Source organism: Lepisosteus oculatus, chromosome 27, assembly GCF_040954835.1.
Source record: "Lepisosteus oculatus isolate fLepOcu1 chromosome 27, fLepOcu1.hap2, whole genome shotgun sequence".
NCBI lineage: Eukaryota > Metazoa > Chordata > Actinopteri > Semionotiformes > Lepisosteidae > Lepisosteus > Lepisosteus oculatus.
In genome coordinates, this window is record NC_090722.1 from 1,649,283 (window position 1) to 1,668,655 (window position 19,373).

General features: G+C 47.6%; 1 protein-coding gene across 2 annotated transcripts; it reads right to left on the minus strand.

Annotated features, from left to right (window-relative positions):
- Positions 1 to 11,672: 11,672 nt before the first annotated feature.
- Positions 11,673 to 18,791, minus strand: LOC138225348 (maestro heat-like repeat-containing protein family member 1). 2 transcript variants are annotated; one of them, XM_069185264.1, is made up of 5 exons: positions 18,684 to 18,791; positions 18,096 to 18,218; positions 17,785 to 17,864; positions 15,945 to 16,046; positions 11,673 to 14,188 (listed from the first exon to the last, which is right to left on the minus strand). In XM_069185264.1, the coding sequence occupies exons 1-4, from the start codon at positions 18,693 to 18,695 to the stop codon at positions 16,010 to 16,012; spliced, it is 252 nt and encodes an 83-aa protein (XP_069041365.1). In that variant the 5' UTR covers positions 18,696 to 18,791; the 3' UTR covers positions 11,673 to 14,188; positions 15,945 to 16,009. The 2 variants fall into 2 exon arrangements, with proteins under 2 accessions (XP_069041365.1, XP_069041364.1); XM_069185263.1 differs by having other exon boundaries at positions 18,096 to 18,266.
- Positions 18,792 to 19,373: the final 582 nt, after the last annotated feature.

Here is a 19,373-nt window from a genome sequence, read left to right on the forward strand (position 1 = left end):
AAGCAACTGGACCATCACGAATAGCAGCAGAACACTTTAAGAACCTCGATGAAGAGGGGATTCAGTGGCTGACGAGATTGCTAAACAATATTGCAAAGGAAGAGAGAATTCCAGAAGAATGGACAAAAAGCAGTATGGTTACCATCTACAAGGAGAAAGGAGACCCAATGGAGTGTAAAAACTATAGAGGAATAAAACTTCTGGAACATGGATTGAAAATCCTGGAAAAAATTCTGGACAAGAGACTCAGGAAGATAATCAGGATCCACAACTCACAATTTGGATTCTCAGCGGGGAAAAGCACAACAGATGCCATTTTTGTGATGAGACAGTTACAGGAGAAGACACTAGAGAAAGGGAAAAAGCTGTATGTGGCCTTTCTGGACTTTCTGGAAGGCATATGACCGTGTGCCCAGAGAGGTGGTGTATTGGTGCTTGAGGAAGAAAGGAGTACCAGAAACCATGGTGAAGTTAGTTCAAGCAACCTATAGAGATGCAACTACGAAGATGATAACACAACAGGGAGAGACAAAAGAGTTTGAAATCACAGTTGGAGTACACCAAGGATCAGCACTAAGTCCTTTCCTTTTCATAAACATTATTGACACACTGACAGAGGAGGTAAGAACAGAAGTGCCTTGGGAACTCATCTTTGCTGATGATGTGGCACTGATGGCAGACTCAGAAGTAGAACTACAGGAGAAAGTGTTCAAACGGCAGAGGAGTCTGGAAAAGGGTGGACTGAAAATGAATGCAGAAAAATCTGAAATAATGGTAATGGAGAGAAGAGGAGATACTATGACCAATGTTGAGGAGACAAATGGAGGAAAACTGAAACAAGTTGATGACTTTAAATACCTTGGATCAAAACTGGTAAAGGGAGGAGAAACACTGGAGGCAGTAAAACAAAGAGTGAAAGCTGGATGGAACAAGTGGAGAGAAATAACTGGAATAATCTGTGACAGGAAAATTCCCAGAAAGTTAAAGTGCAAAATGTACAAGACTGTGATTAGACCTGTACTACTATATGGAGCTGAATGCTTGGCAGTTGGAAAGAGGGAAGAGAACCTGATGAGAAGAACTGAAATGAGGATGTTGAAATGGATTCTGCAGATTTCAATGAAGGATAAGATCAGAAATGAAGAAATCCGTAGACGATGTAGGGTGGTGGATGTGGTTGAGAAGATGCGAGAGGCGAGGTTACGGTGATATATGGACATATCATGAGGAGGGACGTTGAGGAAGTAACAAAGAGGGTAATGGAATTTGAGGTGGAAGGTAACAGAGGAAGAGGCAGGCCTAGAAAGAGATGGATAGATTGTGTGAGAAAAGATATGGAGGTATGTGAAGTGAGTGAGGAAGATGTGCTCGACAGAGACAAATGGAGAAGAGCAACCAAAGCAGCTGACCCCAGGACAGTCTGGGACTAAGGCTGTGAAAAAGAAGAAGAAGAAGAAGAAGGTGGAGGAAGGATGACGGGAGCGATTGCTTATTACCGACAGCTGAGTACGATTGAGTGTGGTTGTTGTCACCCCTCCCGAACTTTCGTTATAAACTCCATTCATGAAATTCAAGTATTTTAAAGGGTTAATTATAAAGTAAAAAACGTACAATGTACACAAACATTATAAGCTGATCACCCGTTTCTTAATGATCGAATCCCGTTTTTTATAGCGTTTAAAGTCATGCAATGTTCCAAGCTGGGACACTCACTGTATCATATTGCAACGCCCTCGCCTGGTGGTTTTTGTGTTTGGTTTTGTGTGGTTGTTAATGAATAAAGCTAGCGCTTGGTTTGTTAATCGCGTCTCCACTGGTCCTTTGTTCTAAAAAGAACCTGTAAACGCTACATTGGTGTCAGAAGCGGGCAGGATGGACAAATCGTGGCAGACACTACCCGATTCTGTTAAGCGCCGGCTGACGCTGAAAGAAACAGAACCCATCGGCAGCGCACATAGGGAGCCTGAGCAACTCCTGGGTGCGACAGGTGGCCACAGCCCTTACCAGGGCTACCCAGTAGTGGTCCCACCGGTAGAATTGGGGCAACTGGCCGCTACTCCTGGTCAGCGGGCACCCCAGAGAGAGGATACTCTCCCTGCCGGAGCCGATCAGTGATTCCCACACCTATCGGCGCGGGTGCGACCAGGTCGCTACGATGGTGAAGCACCTTGGGAAACCTACGAGGCGCAGTTCCGGCTCGCGGCCTGGACGAATGGCTGGAGCCGGGCGGAGATGGCCGGCCACCTGGCGGCGGCGCTGGAAGGAGCGGCCTGCCAGGTGCTCCTGGACGTCCCGGAGGAGGACAGAGGCGAACACACGGCGCTGGCAGCAGCTCTACAGCTGCGCTTCGGTGTGGAGGAGGCGCCGGACTTGATGCTGGAGAGGCTGGCCCTGCGGCGGCGCCGACCAGGAGAGCGGCTGGGCCCGGTTGCCGCTGATGTCACGTTCCTCGCCCGCCGAGGATACTCAGCTTTTCCTCGGGAGGGGCAGCGGGAGATGGCTCTCCAGGCCTTTCTCAAGGCCCTCTCACCCGAGGAGCTGCGGCGCCACGTGCAGCTGGCCGCGCCAACATCACTGGAGCAGGCCTTGGCCCTTGCTACACGGGCTGAGGCCGTGTTCGGGGTGGCTGGCAGCGCCAGCAGACGCAGTGCGCCCTGCTGGCTGACCGAGGCGGCGACGGAGGAATCCAGCGAGGGGGAAGAGGAGCCAGCCAGTGCAGCGACCCCCGCGGAACAGCCCCGCACGCTGATTTGCAACCTCTGCAGGAAGAGGGGACACCGAGCCCAGTTCTGCCGGGCACCCGAACCTCGCACTCCTCGATCGGCGTCGGGAAACGGGAACGGGGCGGCTCTGCGCGGGGAAGGCTGCCCCTTGAACACCTCAACCCCCGCTCCGGGGAGAGCTGTTAAGACCGGCGCCCCTCACGCCACTGTAGGGCGAGTCGGCTCTAGCCGGGGCCTGTACCTCCACTGCCAAATCGAGGACCAACCCTGCCTGGCCCTACTCGACACCGGTTCATCGGTAACCCTACTCCGGCCGGGCGTCCTCCCCGACGACGAGGGCACCAACCCAGCAGGATGGGAGGCCTCCAGCCTGCGGCTGAAGACCGTGACGGGACAGCTCGCTGCAGTCAGGGGGAAAAAGGTGCTTGCCTTCCGTCTAGGTGCAGCGACGGTGCGCCACCCCTGGACCTACTGCAGCGAGTGGGGGCCAGTTTGGACTTGAGCCGGCAGGAGCTGGTGTGGCAGGGGGAGCGACTTCGCCTGGTGGAGGGCAGGCCCGGCGAAGGCCGAGGGATGCGGGCTTGCCGAAGCCGGGGGAAAAAGAGGCAGTGGCGGCGGCGGCGGCAGTCGCCGGGGCAGGCCAGGCCTGCGAGCCGGGGAGCGAGCGTGCCGGATCCTGCCCCCGAGTCAGCCGGGGGGCCAGACAAGGCGGCGGCGGCGGGGGCTGAGTGTTGCGTGGAAGCGAGGCGCACCGTTGAGGACCTCTACCAGCGGAGCTGCAAGGGCCTCGATCAGGACCAGCGGCAGCGGCTCCAGGAGCTACTCGCCCAGAACGAGGATCTCTTTGCGGCGAAAGATGAGGACTGCACCCGCACTGCCCTGGTCCAACACGAAATCAACACCGGCGACGCTCGGCCCATCCGCATCCCACCGGGACGCATGGTTCACGCCAAGCGCAGCTTTCTGGGGTTGGCCTCGTACTACCGGAGGTTCGTCCGGGACTTTGCCAGCATCGCTGCCCTGCTGCACCGCCGTTTCGACTGGGACTCGGGCTGTGAGACGGCCTTCGGCCGGTTGCGTGAAGCCCTGGTGGGGGCCCCCGTGCTGGCCTACCCCGACCCGTGGTTACCGTATGTTCTCGATACCGACGCGAGTAACTCGGGGGTGGGTGCAGTGTTGGCGCAGGAGGGGCCAGATGGGGAGCGCGTAGTGGCCTACTATAGTCGGGCTTTGACTAGGGCTGAACAGAACTACTGCGTGACCCGTCGCGAGCTGCTGGCGGTGATGGCGGCGGTCCACCACTTCAGGCCGTACCTGTTCGGGACCCGGTTCCGGCTGAGGACCGACCATGCGTCCCTCACCTGGCTGCTCCACTTTAAGGAGCCGGAGGGGCAGATGGCACGATGGATAGAGATCCTGCAGGAGTACGACTTCACTGTCGTGCACCGTCCGGAGTCTCGCTATCTCAATGCCGACGCTGTCTCGCGGCGCCCCTGCGAGGCCACGGACTGCCACCACTGCGCCCGGTGGGAGCAGCGTGAGGAGGCTGTCCGCACCGTGGCGGAGGCGAGAACCGCGGCCACGGCCCAGGAGGGGCCGCTGGGGGTGGGCCTGTCAGAGTTGGCGCAGAGTCAGGCAGCTGATCCTGACGTGGGGCCGGTGCTCCGCTGGAGGGCAGCAGGAGTGCGGCCTACGCGAGAGGAGCTCGCCCCGCACCCAAAGTCCGTCAAGGCCCTCTGCGCCCTGTGGGAGGCCTTGGAGGTAAAGGACGGGGTGCTGCGCTGGGGGTGGCGGGTACCCTCCAGTGGCGAGGTACGGTGGCAGCTGGCGGTGCCACGGTCGCTCCGTGGGGCGGTGCTCCGAGCGGTGCACGGCCAGCCAGGCATGGGGCACTTCGGCGGTAAAAAAACCCTGCAGCGTCTCCGAGGCCATTTTTATTGGGGTCTTTGCCACTGGGACGTGGAGTGGTATTGCCAAACGTGTGCGGTGTGTGTGGCGCAGAAGGGCCCCCCTGAGCGCTCTCGGGCCCCCTCCAACAACACCAGGTGGGGGCTCCTATGGAGCGGGTGGGGGTGGATGTTTTAGGCCCGTTTCCACGCACCAAGGCCGGGAACCGCTACGTCTTGGTGGCCATGGATTATTTTACGAAGTGGCCGGAGGTCTACGCCCTCCCGGACCAGAGTGCCCCCACGGTGGCCGATGCACTGCTGGAGGGGATGTTTGCCAGGCTGGGGGTGCCGGAGGAGTTACACAGTGACCAGGGGCGTAACTTCGAGTCCCAGGTCTTCGCCAGAGTGTGCCAGCGCCTGGGGATCACTAAGACGCGGACCACACCGCTGCATCCCCAGAGCGACGCGTTGGTGGAGCGGTTTAATCGGACGCTCGCCACCCAGCTGGCCACCCTGGTGTCCCGGCACCAACGGGACTGGGACCGCCACCTCCCCCTTGCGCTCTGGGCGTATAGGACCGCGGTCCAGGAATCCACCGGGTGCACCCCGGCCTCGCTCATGCTGGGCCGGGAAATGCGAACCCCGGTGGACCTGGTCTTCTGCCCACCGCCCGGAAACGGGTCGGAACTGCCGGCTGGACCGGACTACGAGTGGGACCTGCGACAGCGGATGCGGCGAGTGCACAGCTTTGCACAGACCCACCTGACTCAGGCGGGAGTCCGGCAGAAGCGGCACTACGACCTGCGCTGCAGGGGGCCTGCCTTCCAGCCCGGGGACTAGGTTTGGGGGTACAGCCCGCGCCGCCGCAAAGGCCTCAGCCCTAAGCTGGCGCCGTCGTGGGAGGGGCCCGCTGAGGTACTCGGGGTGGTGGGCGAGGTCTGCTACCGTGTCCGGTTGCGAACACGGGGGAGAGTGGTGGTCCTGCACCGAGACCGCCTGGCCCCCTACCGGGCCCGGGAGGAGGAGCCGTGTGGGGAGCCTCTAGAGAAGCAGCCGGGGCTGGGCCGGCTGATAGTGGGGCGTCTGTGGGTCGCCAGCCGTCACCGCGGCGCAGCGGTCGCTCACGCAGGGTTCCGCAGCAGTTGGCCGAATACGAGTACAGCCTGAGGGGGGTGTTCGACGTCGGCGAGACGCCAGACGCTTCAGGTGGGGGCAGTGTAACGCCCTCGCCTGGTGGTGAGGAGGAAGCGCCCCTAGGCGCTCATAGTACCGCTGGGCATGCTGGGCGTGGTAGCCGGGGAGAGTCTGAGGGTCAGCACGATGACCAGCGGCTGACCCTACCTGTGTAAATAATGTCATAGTAGTTCTAGTGTCTTGTGTAGTCTTATAAGAGTATAGCATGTTGTTAAGTAATTACCACCCTAAATATGTGTACGTGTTCTGACAGTCTCCTCATGTGCGTGTATATTCTGTGTTTGTTTTTGTGCGGTTGTTAATGAATAAAGCAGCGCTTGGTTTGTTAATCACATCTCCACTGGTCCTTTGTTCTGAAAAGAACCTGTAAACGCTACAATATTTTCAATTTCTTTTTTTAAAACTTCAAAAAATCGTTTGCCCAGCAAGATTTTAATTTTGCACGGTAACGATATATATCACGATATAGATTGTTTTCTCATCATTTCAATAGAACATGCTTTAAAAGGAGTACAACTTTTTTATTGCCTGGAGTTAGCTATTAGGTTATTATTAGCTGTTGGTTAGCTACCGTGTTGTTCCTTTAGTAGTTTTGAAATTTCACACTGAACTGAAGTGCATGTCGAACAGTTTAAGCACATTTTTATTTTGCAGAACTGAAACAATACAATAAACTTATGAACATGAATTAAATAAGTAAATATGTAATACTTCAAGTAAAATTCTTATCGAATTAAATTTGTAATACTTCTTAAAACAAAATAAAGTAAAAAAATAAGATAAAAACTCTTCAGGCATTAAAGTAATAACCCCTCCAGTATTCAAACGGCTGCTTCGTGTCCACATGGAAGCCCGCGTGGTGAATGACTCCGGCAGCAATGTCTTTTCACCCCGACACGAGAGCTGCTGGACTCGCACCCCTGTTCCGTCTTGAGCGGATGGAAGAGGGCGCTTCTACTACCGCCTCTGGCTAAAATCGCCGCCCGACAGAATTGGCAGAAAACCGGTTTCTGCTCGCGGTCCGACTTTTTAAATCTGCGCCATTTCCAAACCACTGATGAAGCGCCCTCCTTCTCAACAATTCCGTATCTTGTGGCCGGCTCGCTAGCGCTGCCTTTCTGCATTTCTCCGTGTTTTCCGTTTGTTAGTGTTCGCAGACCAGCCCGGCAAACTGGTGTTTGTTTTCAGGGAAAGGGAAGAGGACGCCCGCGTGTTTATATTGGCCGCCATGACCTCAGACGCGTCATAAACCGGACGCCTGAACCACCGAAGATCAATCATTCTGAACCTATCCGATTTCCAAATATCAGCAAGATGAACATTTTCAGAATTAGAGAATTGGAGCTAAAATATGGCAGAATTGTAAACTATGACGGTGCTGGTGGCGCAATCTGTGTAAACATCAAAATCCATTCTCTACCGGTATAAACGGTTTAGCCAAATCCATATCGGACACATGTTTCTACCGGTATACCGACTATACGGGTTATACTGCCCACCACTGTTTCAGTCCCCTCTCATCCAGCTCAAAATCTCTTTCAGCTTCTCCCCTCTGGAAAACATTTCAAATCCTTCCTCTCAAGGACTGCCCGTTTCAACCTCAGCTTCTATCCCACTGCCAGACGAACTGTGAATTCACGTTGAACTCTGACATTTAGTTGTATAATGATGCTGTTACATGGAAAGTTGTTTACATATGTGACAATGTTTGTCTTCTGTCCTATTTGAATTTGTACTGTATATGTTGTTTGTATGTCTCATCTGTGTTCTTTGCTGTACCGAAAGCCAATTCCACCAACTACTGTTGTGTGGCAATAAAGAATAATGAATGAATGAGTCCCTGAGGCGTACCGTCCAATATTTCGAAAGAGTGAAAAAACAAGCTTGCATGAGAGAAAAGGGCGCAGTGAACTGCGCAGAGTAGCTGACGTTGACCAAGAGCTAAAGTTGCTTAAAGAATTTAAAATCCGTCTGACTACTGCAGATCTCATGTAATTGAGCAGAAAGTCACCGGGCTCTTATAAGCGGTTCTGTTAGCAGAGTTTGAGTTAACACACTGCACCCCTTTGAATGGATTTTTATCACCTTTATTACCTTTGCCTGTCTGGGGTGTGGGGCTGTATCTCTTCCTCAGTTTAAAGTCTGATACGTCCGCAGTAAACCGAGAGACTAAAACCCACTATCGATAAAACATCTGCTTTGCGACACTTCTCAAACGGCTCCAAAGTCGGGCGCAGAGTATCATCCTCTAAACTGAAAGCTACAATGGAAACCACAATCTCCCGTAATATTCAATTCAATTCAATTTATTTTATATAGTGCCTTTCACAACAAGGTTGCCCCAAGGTGCTTAACAATGCAAGTAACCATGCATGTTGTAAATACAGAACAGAAGACCGGAAGACAACGGAGGAGAGGAACCCAAAACTCCTTAGGAAAAGAAAAACCTCTGGGGGTCCAAGGTCAACTGGCTGCCCAACTCCTTTGGGCATGCTAACATTATACAATTCAAAAAGGAAATAAATAAATGAGGGTATTAATCCATCCATCATGTCTTCTGTATGTCAGTATTACAGACTGCAGTACCGTAATATCTGTAATACAAAGGACCACCACAAACTAAAACAAGCCCAAGAGCAGCACGCGTGAACCAAGGAAAAAATATCAGCTCCACAAAACAAGTCCCCAAACATGCTACATCCCCACTATATTAACGGCAAGGTGAAAGTGGGGAGGTGATTTTTAATTTTTTTTAAAGAAAATTAAAAATAAGAAACAATGACATGCCCCTGCCTAACTTTATTGCATGGCTTTAAAAGCTATAAAACATTTTTAGATAGTTAAACACCACTTATGCATGAAAAGCAGCTGATTTTTCTTCCTCATGATCAGCTTAGAATCTTTGTGAGCGCTGTAAATTAAAATAAGACTGCCAATGCAACATGAAACTTATGCACAAAAATCACATTCTTCTCTTAAAACCAGGAATGACTTGGCTAAAGCTGCGTCAGTGACAATCGGGAAGGTGTACTGATGGAGAGTGCAAGTACAGCCCGCTTCCCTCCCCCACTGCAAGGTGGTAATGCGCTGGCTGGCACGAAACAGCCCTGCTTTCCGGGTCTCCTGGTTCATTCATCAAGCTGTTACTTACAGACCTGCTGACCTGCTTCACACCACAAGAAGAGAGGACAATGTGATTCTTTCTGTAGAAAACACATTGTTATGTTTACAAAAAATAAAGTGTTTTAAAAGTTTAATTAAAAAGTACAAAAACACTTAAGATCATAAGCTGATCATGAGAAAGAAAAGTCACCTGTTTATCGCACATAAAAAGTTGTTTTAACTATCGTTTTTTATAGCTTTTAAAGTCATGCAATGTCTGATTTAGGAAGGGACATGTTCTTGTTTCTTATTTTGGATTTTCTTTACAACGTTAAAAGAATCAGTTGCCCATTGTGCCATACAGTGTGATGTTACATTTTTTATGTTTTTAAGACACTTAAGAACACTTAGACCGATGCATAAAAATGTAGCACAATGCATTCTCACGTTATGAACTCGTTTACACCTGGGGTCCACTTAATTCACACTAAGGTTTCTAAAAAAGCAACCTGGTACTAGATATTGTTTAAATAAAAGTTGTGAAAATCGCGATCTTTAAAATGCCTGTGCTTTGAAGGTTCTGTGTTACTGACATCAGAAACTTGTCTTATAAACAAGCATTTAAATTAGAAAGGAGAGGTAATGAAAAACGGAAAAAACTCTGAAAACGGAAAAAAATACAAGAAATTTGAAATGATCATTTATTATTAATAAATTAATAGTGTTAATAATGATCAGATATATTATTATAGTTTCAGTGGCCTTTTTAATACCACTTTGTTATTCCCGATTATAATTACAAGGTATATGATTTCGTTTTAAGGCTTGTTGTAAAGGCTTGTGTTAAACTGCCCTACTGGGATGAATAAAGTATTTTGAATTGAACTTAATTAAACCGGTGGAACAGGTTTGTACTCCCACTGTTGACAGTATTCACAATTGCTCATTCATGTTTTTATTTTATTATTAATATCATTTAATACTGAATACACTGTGATATACAAAAAAATAATTTAAAATGTTAATATAGTGTCCATATTTATTTATTGTTTTATTTTTTAAAAAGTGGACTACGGTAATACTACCTGATTTATATATCATATTTAGATCTTTAAATTAATATCGTTATTAATTTCTTTAGTTACGTGATTCCATATTACATTCCCTATTAAACTGATTCTAAAAGGTACACATTTTTTCTGCAATAATAACAGCAAGCATGCATAGAAAAGGTTAAAACATTATAGGTTTTACAAAGTATATAAACTTAATATAGTCAGAACGAGCACGTCAAATCTTTTCCAGAATAACCACCGTAAGTGACCGTATTAAAGACTTTGATGCATAAAATGTTTATGAAGAAAGTGGAATACTGTTGTGTACTTTTTATTTAAGCAACCATTACCAGCCATATACAGTATGTATAATATATTTATATTCCTAAATTAATATCGTTTATGATGATATGACGTTCAGAGACGTTATGATCCTGTCATTTTTATACTCAGCTACCAAAATTTCCCTTTAGTTGCAAAATTTCATACTAATATTCCAGATTAAGAGGATTTAAACATGCACAGCAGAGAGATTGAATGAAGCAATCGTTTCACTAACATCTAATGCACCACAAGTGCCACCTGTCGATCATCTCTGCCCAGCGAATCACGTGCCGTGGCAACCTGCAGCCCCAATCCCACGTTACGGGGTTTTACTGCGCATTCTGGATGTCTACATCTGTAACAGGTCATTTAAATCTCACATAAAGGCACACTGACAACTAGATGAAACGTTGCATTTACATTTTTGAAACTATACATTTTTTATTCTACTCAGTGTTCCACAAATCGGCCCATCTGACAGATGATCCTTTCAGCTGATAATTCAATTACTAAAATAATAGTAAGAACATGACTGAAATGTATCAAGTCAATTCCACACGGAGAGATTTAGCCCTCTGGCTTGAGTGCAATATAAATCCCGAAAGTGAATCCCAGCAGGACTGACCTCCCCATGGCCCCGCCCCCTCTTTAGATACTGTGCGCAGTCATGCCTCGACCAAGTCCCCACAGACACCAATGGAAACACAGAGCAAACCGCTCATCTCCACCTTCTTACAATATTTCACTGATCTGTCACAAATCAACGTTTGGATTAGGTGAGCCGTTGTTACTAGACTAATAGCTCATTGACACCCGTAGAAGGCTTCACAGCCAAAACGTTGTGTTTCTTTTCTTCTCTTTTCAGCCTGGATTAAACCTTTACTTGTTCCTAACAGTTAAGCACCCGATTTTCAACAGGATTTTCTTAATTTATTATGCAGAATGTTGCTTCTGATACAACAACTTCCAAAACAAGTTAATTTATCAAAGATGAGGGCACAGTCACTGCAGGAGTGTTAATAGCCGCTGGAGCTATGGCTGCTGGTGCTGCTGTACATGCCATTGTGTGTCTCTGTGTTGGCCCACCAGGTAGATACATCTGTTCTGACCAGACTATCCTATTCTCCTCCCCACATGTCCGGACGGCGCCCGGGCTGGGGACCATCTGAGTCGGATGCTGCATCACTGCCATGGATCTAAGGGGGACATCGCGAATATAGCTATCGTTTAGGGAGGATTTGCTGGTCTACAGGGATCTGCATGGAGTACTGTCACACAGAAGGACATGATGGAAGGTTTAATACTCCACACTTAGTACTTTTTTTTAATTGTATAATGTTAGCATGCCCAAAGGGGTTGGGCAGCCAGTTGACCTTGGACCCCAGAGGTTTTTCTTCTCCTTACTGAGGAGTTTTGGGTTCCTCTCCTCTGTTGTGTTTTGGCCTCTTCTCTTTCTGTACTGTAACACGAATTACGGGGGAGCTAGGGGGAGCTTAGCTTACCTGAATAAGGCACGAGCTTCCCTGAAGAGACCATTTGCGAAATTTTGGGGGTCTCTAAAATATGGAAAATTAAAAAAATGTCCTATTTATACAGTATGGGTCACTTTTTTCCGGCATAGACTACATTTGCGTTTCTGTTCTGAGCGTGTTGCTGCCATAGAAATAGCTAAGTAATTTAATACAATACCGATCAGGGCATGGTGGTGCTGTTACAAAAGTAGGCAACGTTCCTTTACACGTGACAAACAGACAAGCTAAAACGATGAAAACTGAAAAACATCGATAATGCCCAAGAGAAAACAGGGAACTTGACGGGCTAATCTTGGGTTCACAAAAAAACCCAAACTGCGCGATCTGACTGTTGCTGCTAGCGGTTTCTCGTCAGACAGTTTAGCTGCTGACCCGCCTGCCTGGCCTGCCCCTCCAAATACGTCCACCAACAACACCAGCTCCAGCTCCCCAGAGGAAGAGGCTGATCCCTCTGTGACCCCAGTCGCCACCAATCTCCCGGCTAACTGGACCAGTCAGCAGTGGACAGAGTGGAAAAAACGCAACCCGTGGCTTTTCGATAAGAAAAGAAACTTTGGATGCACAGCATGCAGAGATGCAAAGAGTCTCCTGCTGTCAGAAAAAGCACTTGGCATGCATATATCTGAGGAGTGGATTCATGGAGATGTAAGTAGGCCTTTGCAGAACCAGCTGCGGAAAAAAAAAATATAAACACGGTGATACTGTAGCTTATCACATAAAACGGCCGTTGATATTGAAGAGACGAAGCAAAAAGAAATTCTCCCAAACAAGGTACTTGAAATTAAAGCAAATTTAATTCAAGAAACCGCAGTTTCATTCAGATCTGCCCATATGGTGTCCAAGGAAAGATTAACTTATAAAAACTTCACTCCTTCAATAATGTAACCCGAGCTTAATGGTGCCAAAGTAGGCCCTGTACATAAGTCAGACCATTCCTGTGCTGAAATGATATGTCATATTGCAAAGCAAATGCAGAACAAGCTTGTGTCGAGTATAAAAGAACTTAAGTCACAAAATAGCCTCACTATTGATGAAAGCACAGTGCACGGGCGTGCTCACCTCATCGTATACATGAAGGGGATGTGGACAATGTATTTTTAGACATCACAGAGCTGACGGATGGCACAGACACGGAATCAATCTACAGTTGCCTGAGAGGGAGCCTTAGTAACGTGGGTTTGGATGATGAGTTCTTGAAGAAATATCTCATCAGCATAGCCACTGACGGGGCTGCAGTGCTCACTGGCAAATCCTCTGGACTGACTGCTAGACTAAAGCGTTACTTTCCTAAAGTGCAGTCCATACACTTTCTGGCACATCGCCTTGAACTGGCAGTACAAGACGCTCTCAAAGAAGTGGCTGGGTGTAACCATTTCGAATTCTTTATTGCAAAACTATATTCACTTTATCACCAATCGACTAAGAACGCTCGGATACTCGAGAAAGCAGCCGCAGACCTAAATGTGCAGATTATGAAAATTGGCCAGATTTTGAATATTAGATGGGTGGCAAGCAGTTTTAATACTGTAAAAACAGTATGGAAATATTTCCCTGCATTAGCACACCATTTTAAAACAGCAAGCAAGGGAGGATGCATCACGCAGTGCCACTGAGAGACAGAAACACAAGGGACTACACAAACACCTCACTAACTCCTCATCTGTTGCCGATTTGGCATCTATTAAAAACGCTCTCCGTGAGCTGCTGGGCCTCTCCCTGAAACTCCAAAACACAGACACATCTCTGGTGGACTCCAGTTGCCACATTCAGCAGACCTTCGAGGAAAGACACCGGCGGTCAATCCGCAGTGAAGGCCGAGCAGCGCTCGTCACTGGGCGTGTTTAAAGATGTTGACATCTCAGAGGGTACAGGAAAAATAAACCAGCTCCAGGTCTATCAGTCTGTGATCAGTAGCCTTACAAAGTGACTCTGATTCTGAATTAGTCCAGATGCTGAAACCGCTGGATAAGGGCTTCTGGCCACAGGATCGTGATGTCTTAATTCTTTACGGTGAAGTTGGCGCGCTTGCTAAAGCACTGGGCGAACCCGTCAGAGAGGCAGTGGAGGAATTCCGAGACTGGAAATTACAAGGCAAAGCATCAGGACAGACGCTGGGAAAACTCCACAGCAGGCCGGACGTGCCTCACCACCTCAGCCGACTGCGAGCGGGGGTTCTCTGCCCTGAGTGACACTAAGAGAAAACGAAGCCTCTCCTCTCTTCTTTTTGTTGATCTGAATGGACCTCCTGTGGAGAGATTCGATCCCTGCCTCTTGTATCATCTTGGAGTAAAGCAGGCCACCGCTCGTCCACTTCATGGGCAACAGGACGGACACCACAGACAGCTGAGCCCAGACCTCTGTGGACACTTCTATTGTAAGGTAAGAGTAACTCCTGTTAAACTATAACTATATAATCCAGTGCTCACTTTGTATGCGCTAGCTGACTGGCCTTTCACACGTGATGCGTCCCCCCCCAAACCAGGGGTGAGCTCCCCCTGATGCCAAGATATCATTCGCACCCTGCTGTAACGTCATGTGTTGTCACACAGCTTTGTTAAGTGCCTTGGGGCAACCTTGTTGTGAAAGGCGCTATATAGAAATAAATTCAATTGAATTGAAATTGAATACAGGACAGCTTTTGTCTAAGTCATTTCTGTTTGAGGAGGTGCCAGTTACTGAAAGTAACGATTCACACACTTCAGACACCACTTTCCTTATTGCAAGCACTCCGAGTAGCCTACACAGTAAAAACTGCTCCAGTCACAAGGAATCACAGCCCTACCTGTGAACAGACTGTGAGTTTCTTTTAACGCTGAGTTCCAGTATGATGAGCTGTATTAACAATGTGATTTGTGCCACAGAAAGTAGTGTTTGTGCTGCTTTTGTTCCTCAGATGTATTGAACTGATGACTAAAGCTAGAATACAGCAATAGCTAGTCTGTATTTTACATTGTTTACATTTTTCTAATTTACTCATATTTTTAGCTGCGGCTAAATATATTTTCCCAGAAACTAGATTACTCAAATTATTACTAGCAAAAAAAAATCTGGTTAATTATGACTGTTAGGTAGTATTATTTTTTCCAACATTTTTATAAACCTTATCTGGAGAATTCTGATCAGCTTGCCCAGCAGGATTGAGGTTTGACTGTAACTATAAATATCGTTTGCACCCTTTGTGTCATCAATGTGTCACTGTCAAATTGTAAACATTACTGTTAGTTAGATGTCTCGAAGTTTAAAATTCATACCGATCACTGTTTTCAAATAAAAATATTTAAAATAGCAATTGCTTAGTGTGACTCTCGGAGAACAGCTTAGTTTGGTTCTGAAGAGGTTCTGCAATTCTGTTTTTATGCTCGCCTGCTTATTGACACTAATGCCCTGCAATGAACTATCGAATTTAAAAGAGAAGACAGTTGTGAAGACTTATTGTTCATGAGTCCAAATCACGTCCATATTAGCTCAACTCAACAGACAACACTGAGGACTGGATGGAAATATTACACCATCATGAGAGCTCTCCCCTGCTGACAGTCTCATCACACTCTGTTTGTGAAGGTGAGCTGCAGGGATCAGTGTGTGTGATCGGGAACAAATGGCAAATCTTTAATTAATCATTTAAATATTACATACAGATGAACCGCAATGTAACTGAAATCACAAATTGGAAATAAACTCTGCCTCCTTCTGTTATCTTGACACAGGTAGATTTCAGCTTGACTGGCTGAGCCACTTTCTGACACCTTGCCAACTGCTGTCTCAGACCAACATGAGTAACATACCGGAGTTTTTCGGGAGGATGATTTCGGAAACACGGAGGAGGTCAGCTCCAATGTATTTTTGTTTAACACCAATACATTTGTGTGCAGTGAACTTCACTGGGTCAGTATTATTCTGATACTAAGATTTCCATATGTTTTCCAAATTAATGTCTCCTTTTCCAAACCTTGGAAATCAGTAATTTTTAAGAAAAGGATACAGCACATGTGTCAGGGATTGTGCTCTGCAAAAGAATGTACAGCCATTGTGAATTTTCACAGGTTCCACAATGCAAGAGCAGGTATTCTTAAGACACCGTCTGCCGCCTGTACCCAACACCAGCGCTGAGTCTAGCAGTCCTACCTGGAGCTCAGGGCCTCTGGGATCCTGCAGAGGCAGTGGCAGCACATCCTCCACAAGCACACGAGTCAGGTGCTCTGCACTGCAGGGAGCTCTGGGCTGCAGCTACAGTAGGACAAGAAACAACAGGACACTGTTAGCAGCTCTTCCTCAAGACTCATCATGATGTAGACAGATGGAACTACAGATGCAGCCATTCAGAATGCGCGGGCGATACCGCATTATTTGGCGGTGCGCTTTACGCAGTCTACCGTGAGTTACCGTAAATTCTCCTATAATACCGCAATTAAAATAATAGTATCCGGAATTTCCGCAAGGTGGAGCTAATAAAGCTCAACCTCTCATGTTTGAGCTGTCGCCATCAAAGTCTTTAACGAAGATATTACTAATAGTATTAATAATGAATGACCTTGGACAAGCTGTAAACAAAGTATTGCCTTTGTCCACGTTCTTTTTTTCATTGACCATCTTTGTAAAAGTAACACCACAGCATTTCGCAATCACACATTTGTTTCCAATCATGCAAAGTACAGTAATTTTTGAGAACTGATTCACCATGCCTTTCACATGCTCATAAGAGATTGATTTAGGAACATAAACATATTACCGTATGCAAACTGTACTGTATACAGTATGTATATGTATATTTAATGTCTTAACTGTGCCCGTTTAAGTATTGAACATTTATATGGAATTTTACCACTGAAGGGAAATCTTATGTCCTTGCTCCATTCCTGTTCACCTTTTACACCTCTGACTTCAGGTACAACTCTGAGGCATGTCATCTGTAGAAGTTTTCAGATGACTCTGCAATTGTGGGGTGTATTAGAGAGGGGAGGGAGGAGGAATATAGGAGCTTGATTACCAACATTTTGGAGTGGTGTCATCTTAACCATCTCCAGCTAAACACCAGCAAGACCAAAGAAATGGTCCTGGACTTTCGAGGAATAAGTCTCTGCTGAACCCTGTTTCCATCCAGGGTGAGGCCATAGAAGGGGTGCAGTCCTACAAGTACTTAGAGGTACACCTGGATAATAAGCTGGAGTGGTCTGGTAACACTGACGCCCTGTACAAGAAAGGCCAGAGCTGACTCTCAGGTCCTTTGGTGTGTGTGGAACACTGTTACACGTTTTTTATGAATCAGTGGTGGCAGCGGCCATCTTCTACGCTGTTGTATGGTAGGGTAGCAGCATCATGACAGGAGATGCAAATAGGCTCCATAAACTCATCAAGAAGGCTGGCTCTTTGTTGGGGCTGAGCCTTGACCCCCTGGAGCTGGTGGCTGAGAGGAGAATGCTGACCTAGCTCACAGCCATCACGAACAACGCCTCTCATCCGCTTCATGGGACTGTTACTGGGCAGCGGAGCACTTTTAGCAACAGACTGATCCAGCTACGGTGTTCAAGGGAACGTTTCCACAGGTCTTTCCTCTCGGCGGCTGTCAGGGTGTATAACGCTGCCCTAGGCTGGGACTGTTAGCCCTTCAGTTGCTCGTCTATGGACAGCATGTTGCTCCATTGTACTTTTTGGACACTCAATCTGTATATACCTATGCACATTTTGCACATATTTTATTGTTTTTACAGTGACTATAATCATATTTTGCACACACCTATGTATTTATTTTTTATTTATTTATTTATAACTAATTTCTCGTCCACCTAATGTCTGTTTTTGTTTTGCTTCTCTTGGTCTGCTGTAACACATCAATTTCCATTCAGGATCAATAAAGTCTAATCTATCTTATTGCATCAAACATAATGCCCATCTGCCTCAAACACACTTAAAAATGTAATTGTGAAGAAATGGAAGCAGTGAAGGCAGTTTCATCAGGAAACAGTACCTCAGTGTGGAACAGGCGTGCAGGGCCTGCAGACAGACAGCTCGGCTCAGGGCATCACTGGGCTGCTCTTTAACAAACGCCTGTGAAGAGATGGGAGAGAAATGTAAACCCCACTTCCCTCCATCAAAAGACACAAGGACAGGGCCTGTGCTCATCTAGAGGCACAGCTGAGAGTCCCGAGACTGTGTGCAGCTGCAGCGAGGAAGAGACCGAGGGCACCTCTCTCCCCTCTGATTTCTACTGACAGTAAGGACTGTCAGAGCATCCGTGTGGGAAAACAGCAGACAGGCGGCTGCGTCAGACACACTGACCATCATTGTCGCCAGGAGCTCGGCCTTGGCAGGGAAGCTGGGAGCTCCGGAGGGACTGGCGCTGCGCACTGCCTGTGCCATCATGCCCACACTGCGGCACAGGCTCAGTCTGACACTGGGCTCCTGCAGGGGGACACACAGCAGCTCACTCACTGACAGCCCAGGCAGGCCCTGCAAGGAGTGAAAAACTCACTGAAATAAATCTTGGCTGCACACACCTTACAGAATGTACCAGCAGGTTAGTCAAGTCTGCAGAAAGCAGTTGTGAGGCTCACACTATGAGCTCTTCTGTTCTTAATAACAAATTAAAACATAAACCCTTAACTGAGATCTTTAAATTTCCTTCCTCTCTGGTGGTCAAATGACCAGTAAAACTAGTTTTAGCTCCAGTCCTGGGTTGATTGCTGTGTGAAGTTTGCGTGTTCTCCCTGGGTTTCCTCCAGGTGCTCCAGTTTACTGTTCCAGATGCTCCCCGTCTGTCCATTAAGTCATGTAGAAAGGATACGCTGATATTACAGTTTTCATGGCTGTCGTCAACAGCAGTAGAAGCCCTGAGTCTGTGTGAGGAGTGGGAACAGATCACCTCACCTCTCTCTCCATAGGATTCTCAAACCCTGCTTCTTTCACACTGTCCTGAAGCGCTTGTTTCACAGTCTCCTGCTGAGAGAGGTGCTGGGCAGACACACCGACACACTGGTACAGGAAGGCCTGTGACACCGGAGAAGAGGACAGTGAGCACTGAGCTCAGGAGGCTGCTCTGTACAGCTGCACTGAGAGGACATGTAAGCCGTGGATAGGGATGCTCCGATCGATCGGCCGCCGATCGATATCAGCCAATTTTCACTCCAAATGACTCGATTGGTGTTCTCTAAACTGACCAATCTCAAAAAACAATTTTGCGATTACTACATTTCCGACATTACCTGAACATACAGTAGCAACATGTCCTCGCCGGTCTGGCAGTTTTTCCACACTTCTACAAAAGACGAAACATTTGCAGTTTGCAATACATGTGCAAAAGAAGTCTCTCGTGGGGGATCCTGGCTAGAACATTCAACACCATGAACAGAGATTTGAGAACTCATCACCAAAAAGAATACGCAGAGTGTGAACAATCAGCAAGTGCAAGAGCTGCGGCGACTCGCAAACCGACTCTCGCTCAGCCATCAATAACGGCAACACTTAAAACACTGGAGCCTTACAGTAGGCATAGCAAGACAGCCGAAAGAACTACGGGCAGGATCTCTGCAGGCGACGTATGAGGAGATTCTGAATGAA

Coding starts and splice junctions, on each gene's coding strand:
- LOC138225348 (XM_069185263.1), bottom strand. Junction 17,865..18,095: donor AGCTCCTGGCGACAATGATG/GTCAGTGTGTCT, acceptor ATCTCTTCACAG/GCGTTTGTTAAAGAGCAGCC. Junction 16,047..17,784: donor CACGCCTGTTCCACACTGAG/GTACTGTTTCCT, acceptor GTCCTACTGTAG/CTGCAGCCCAGAGCTCCCTG.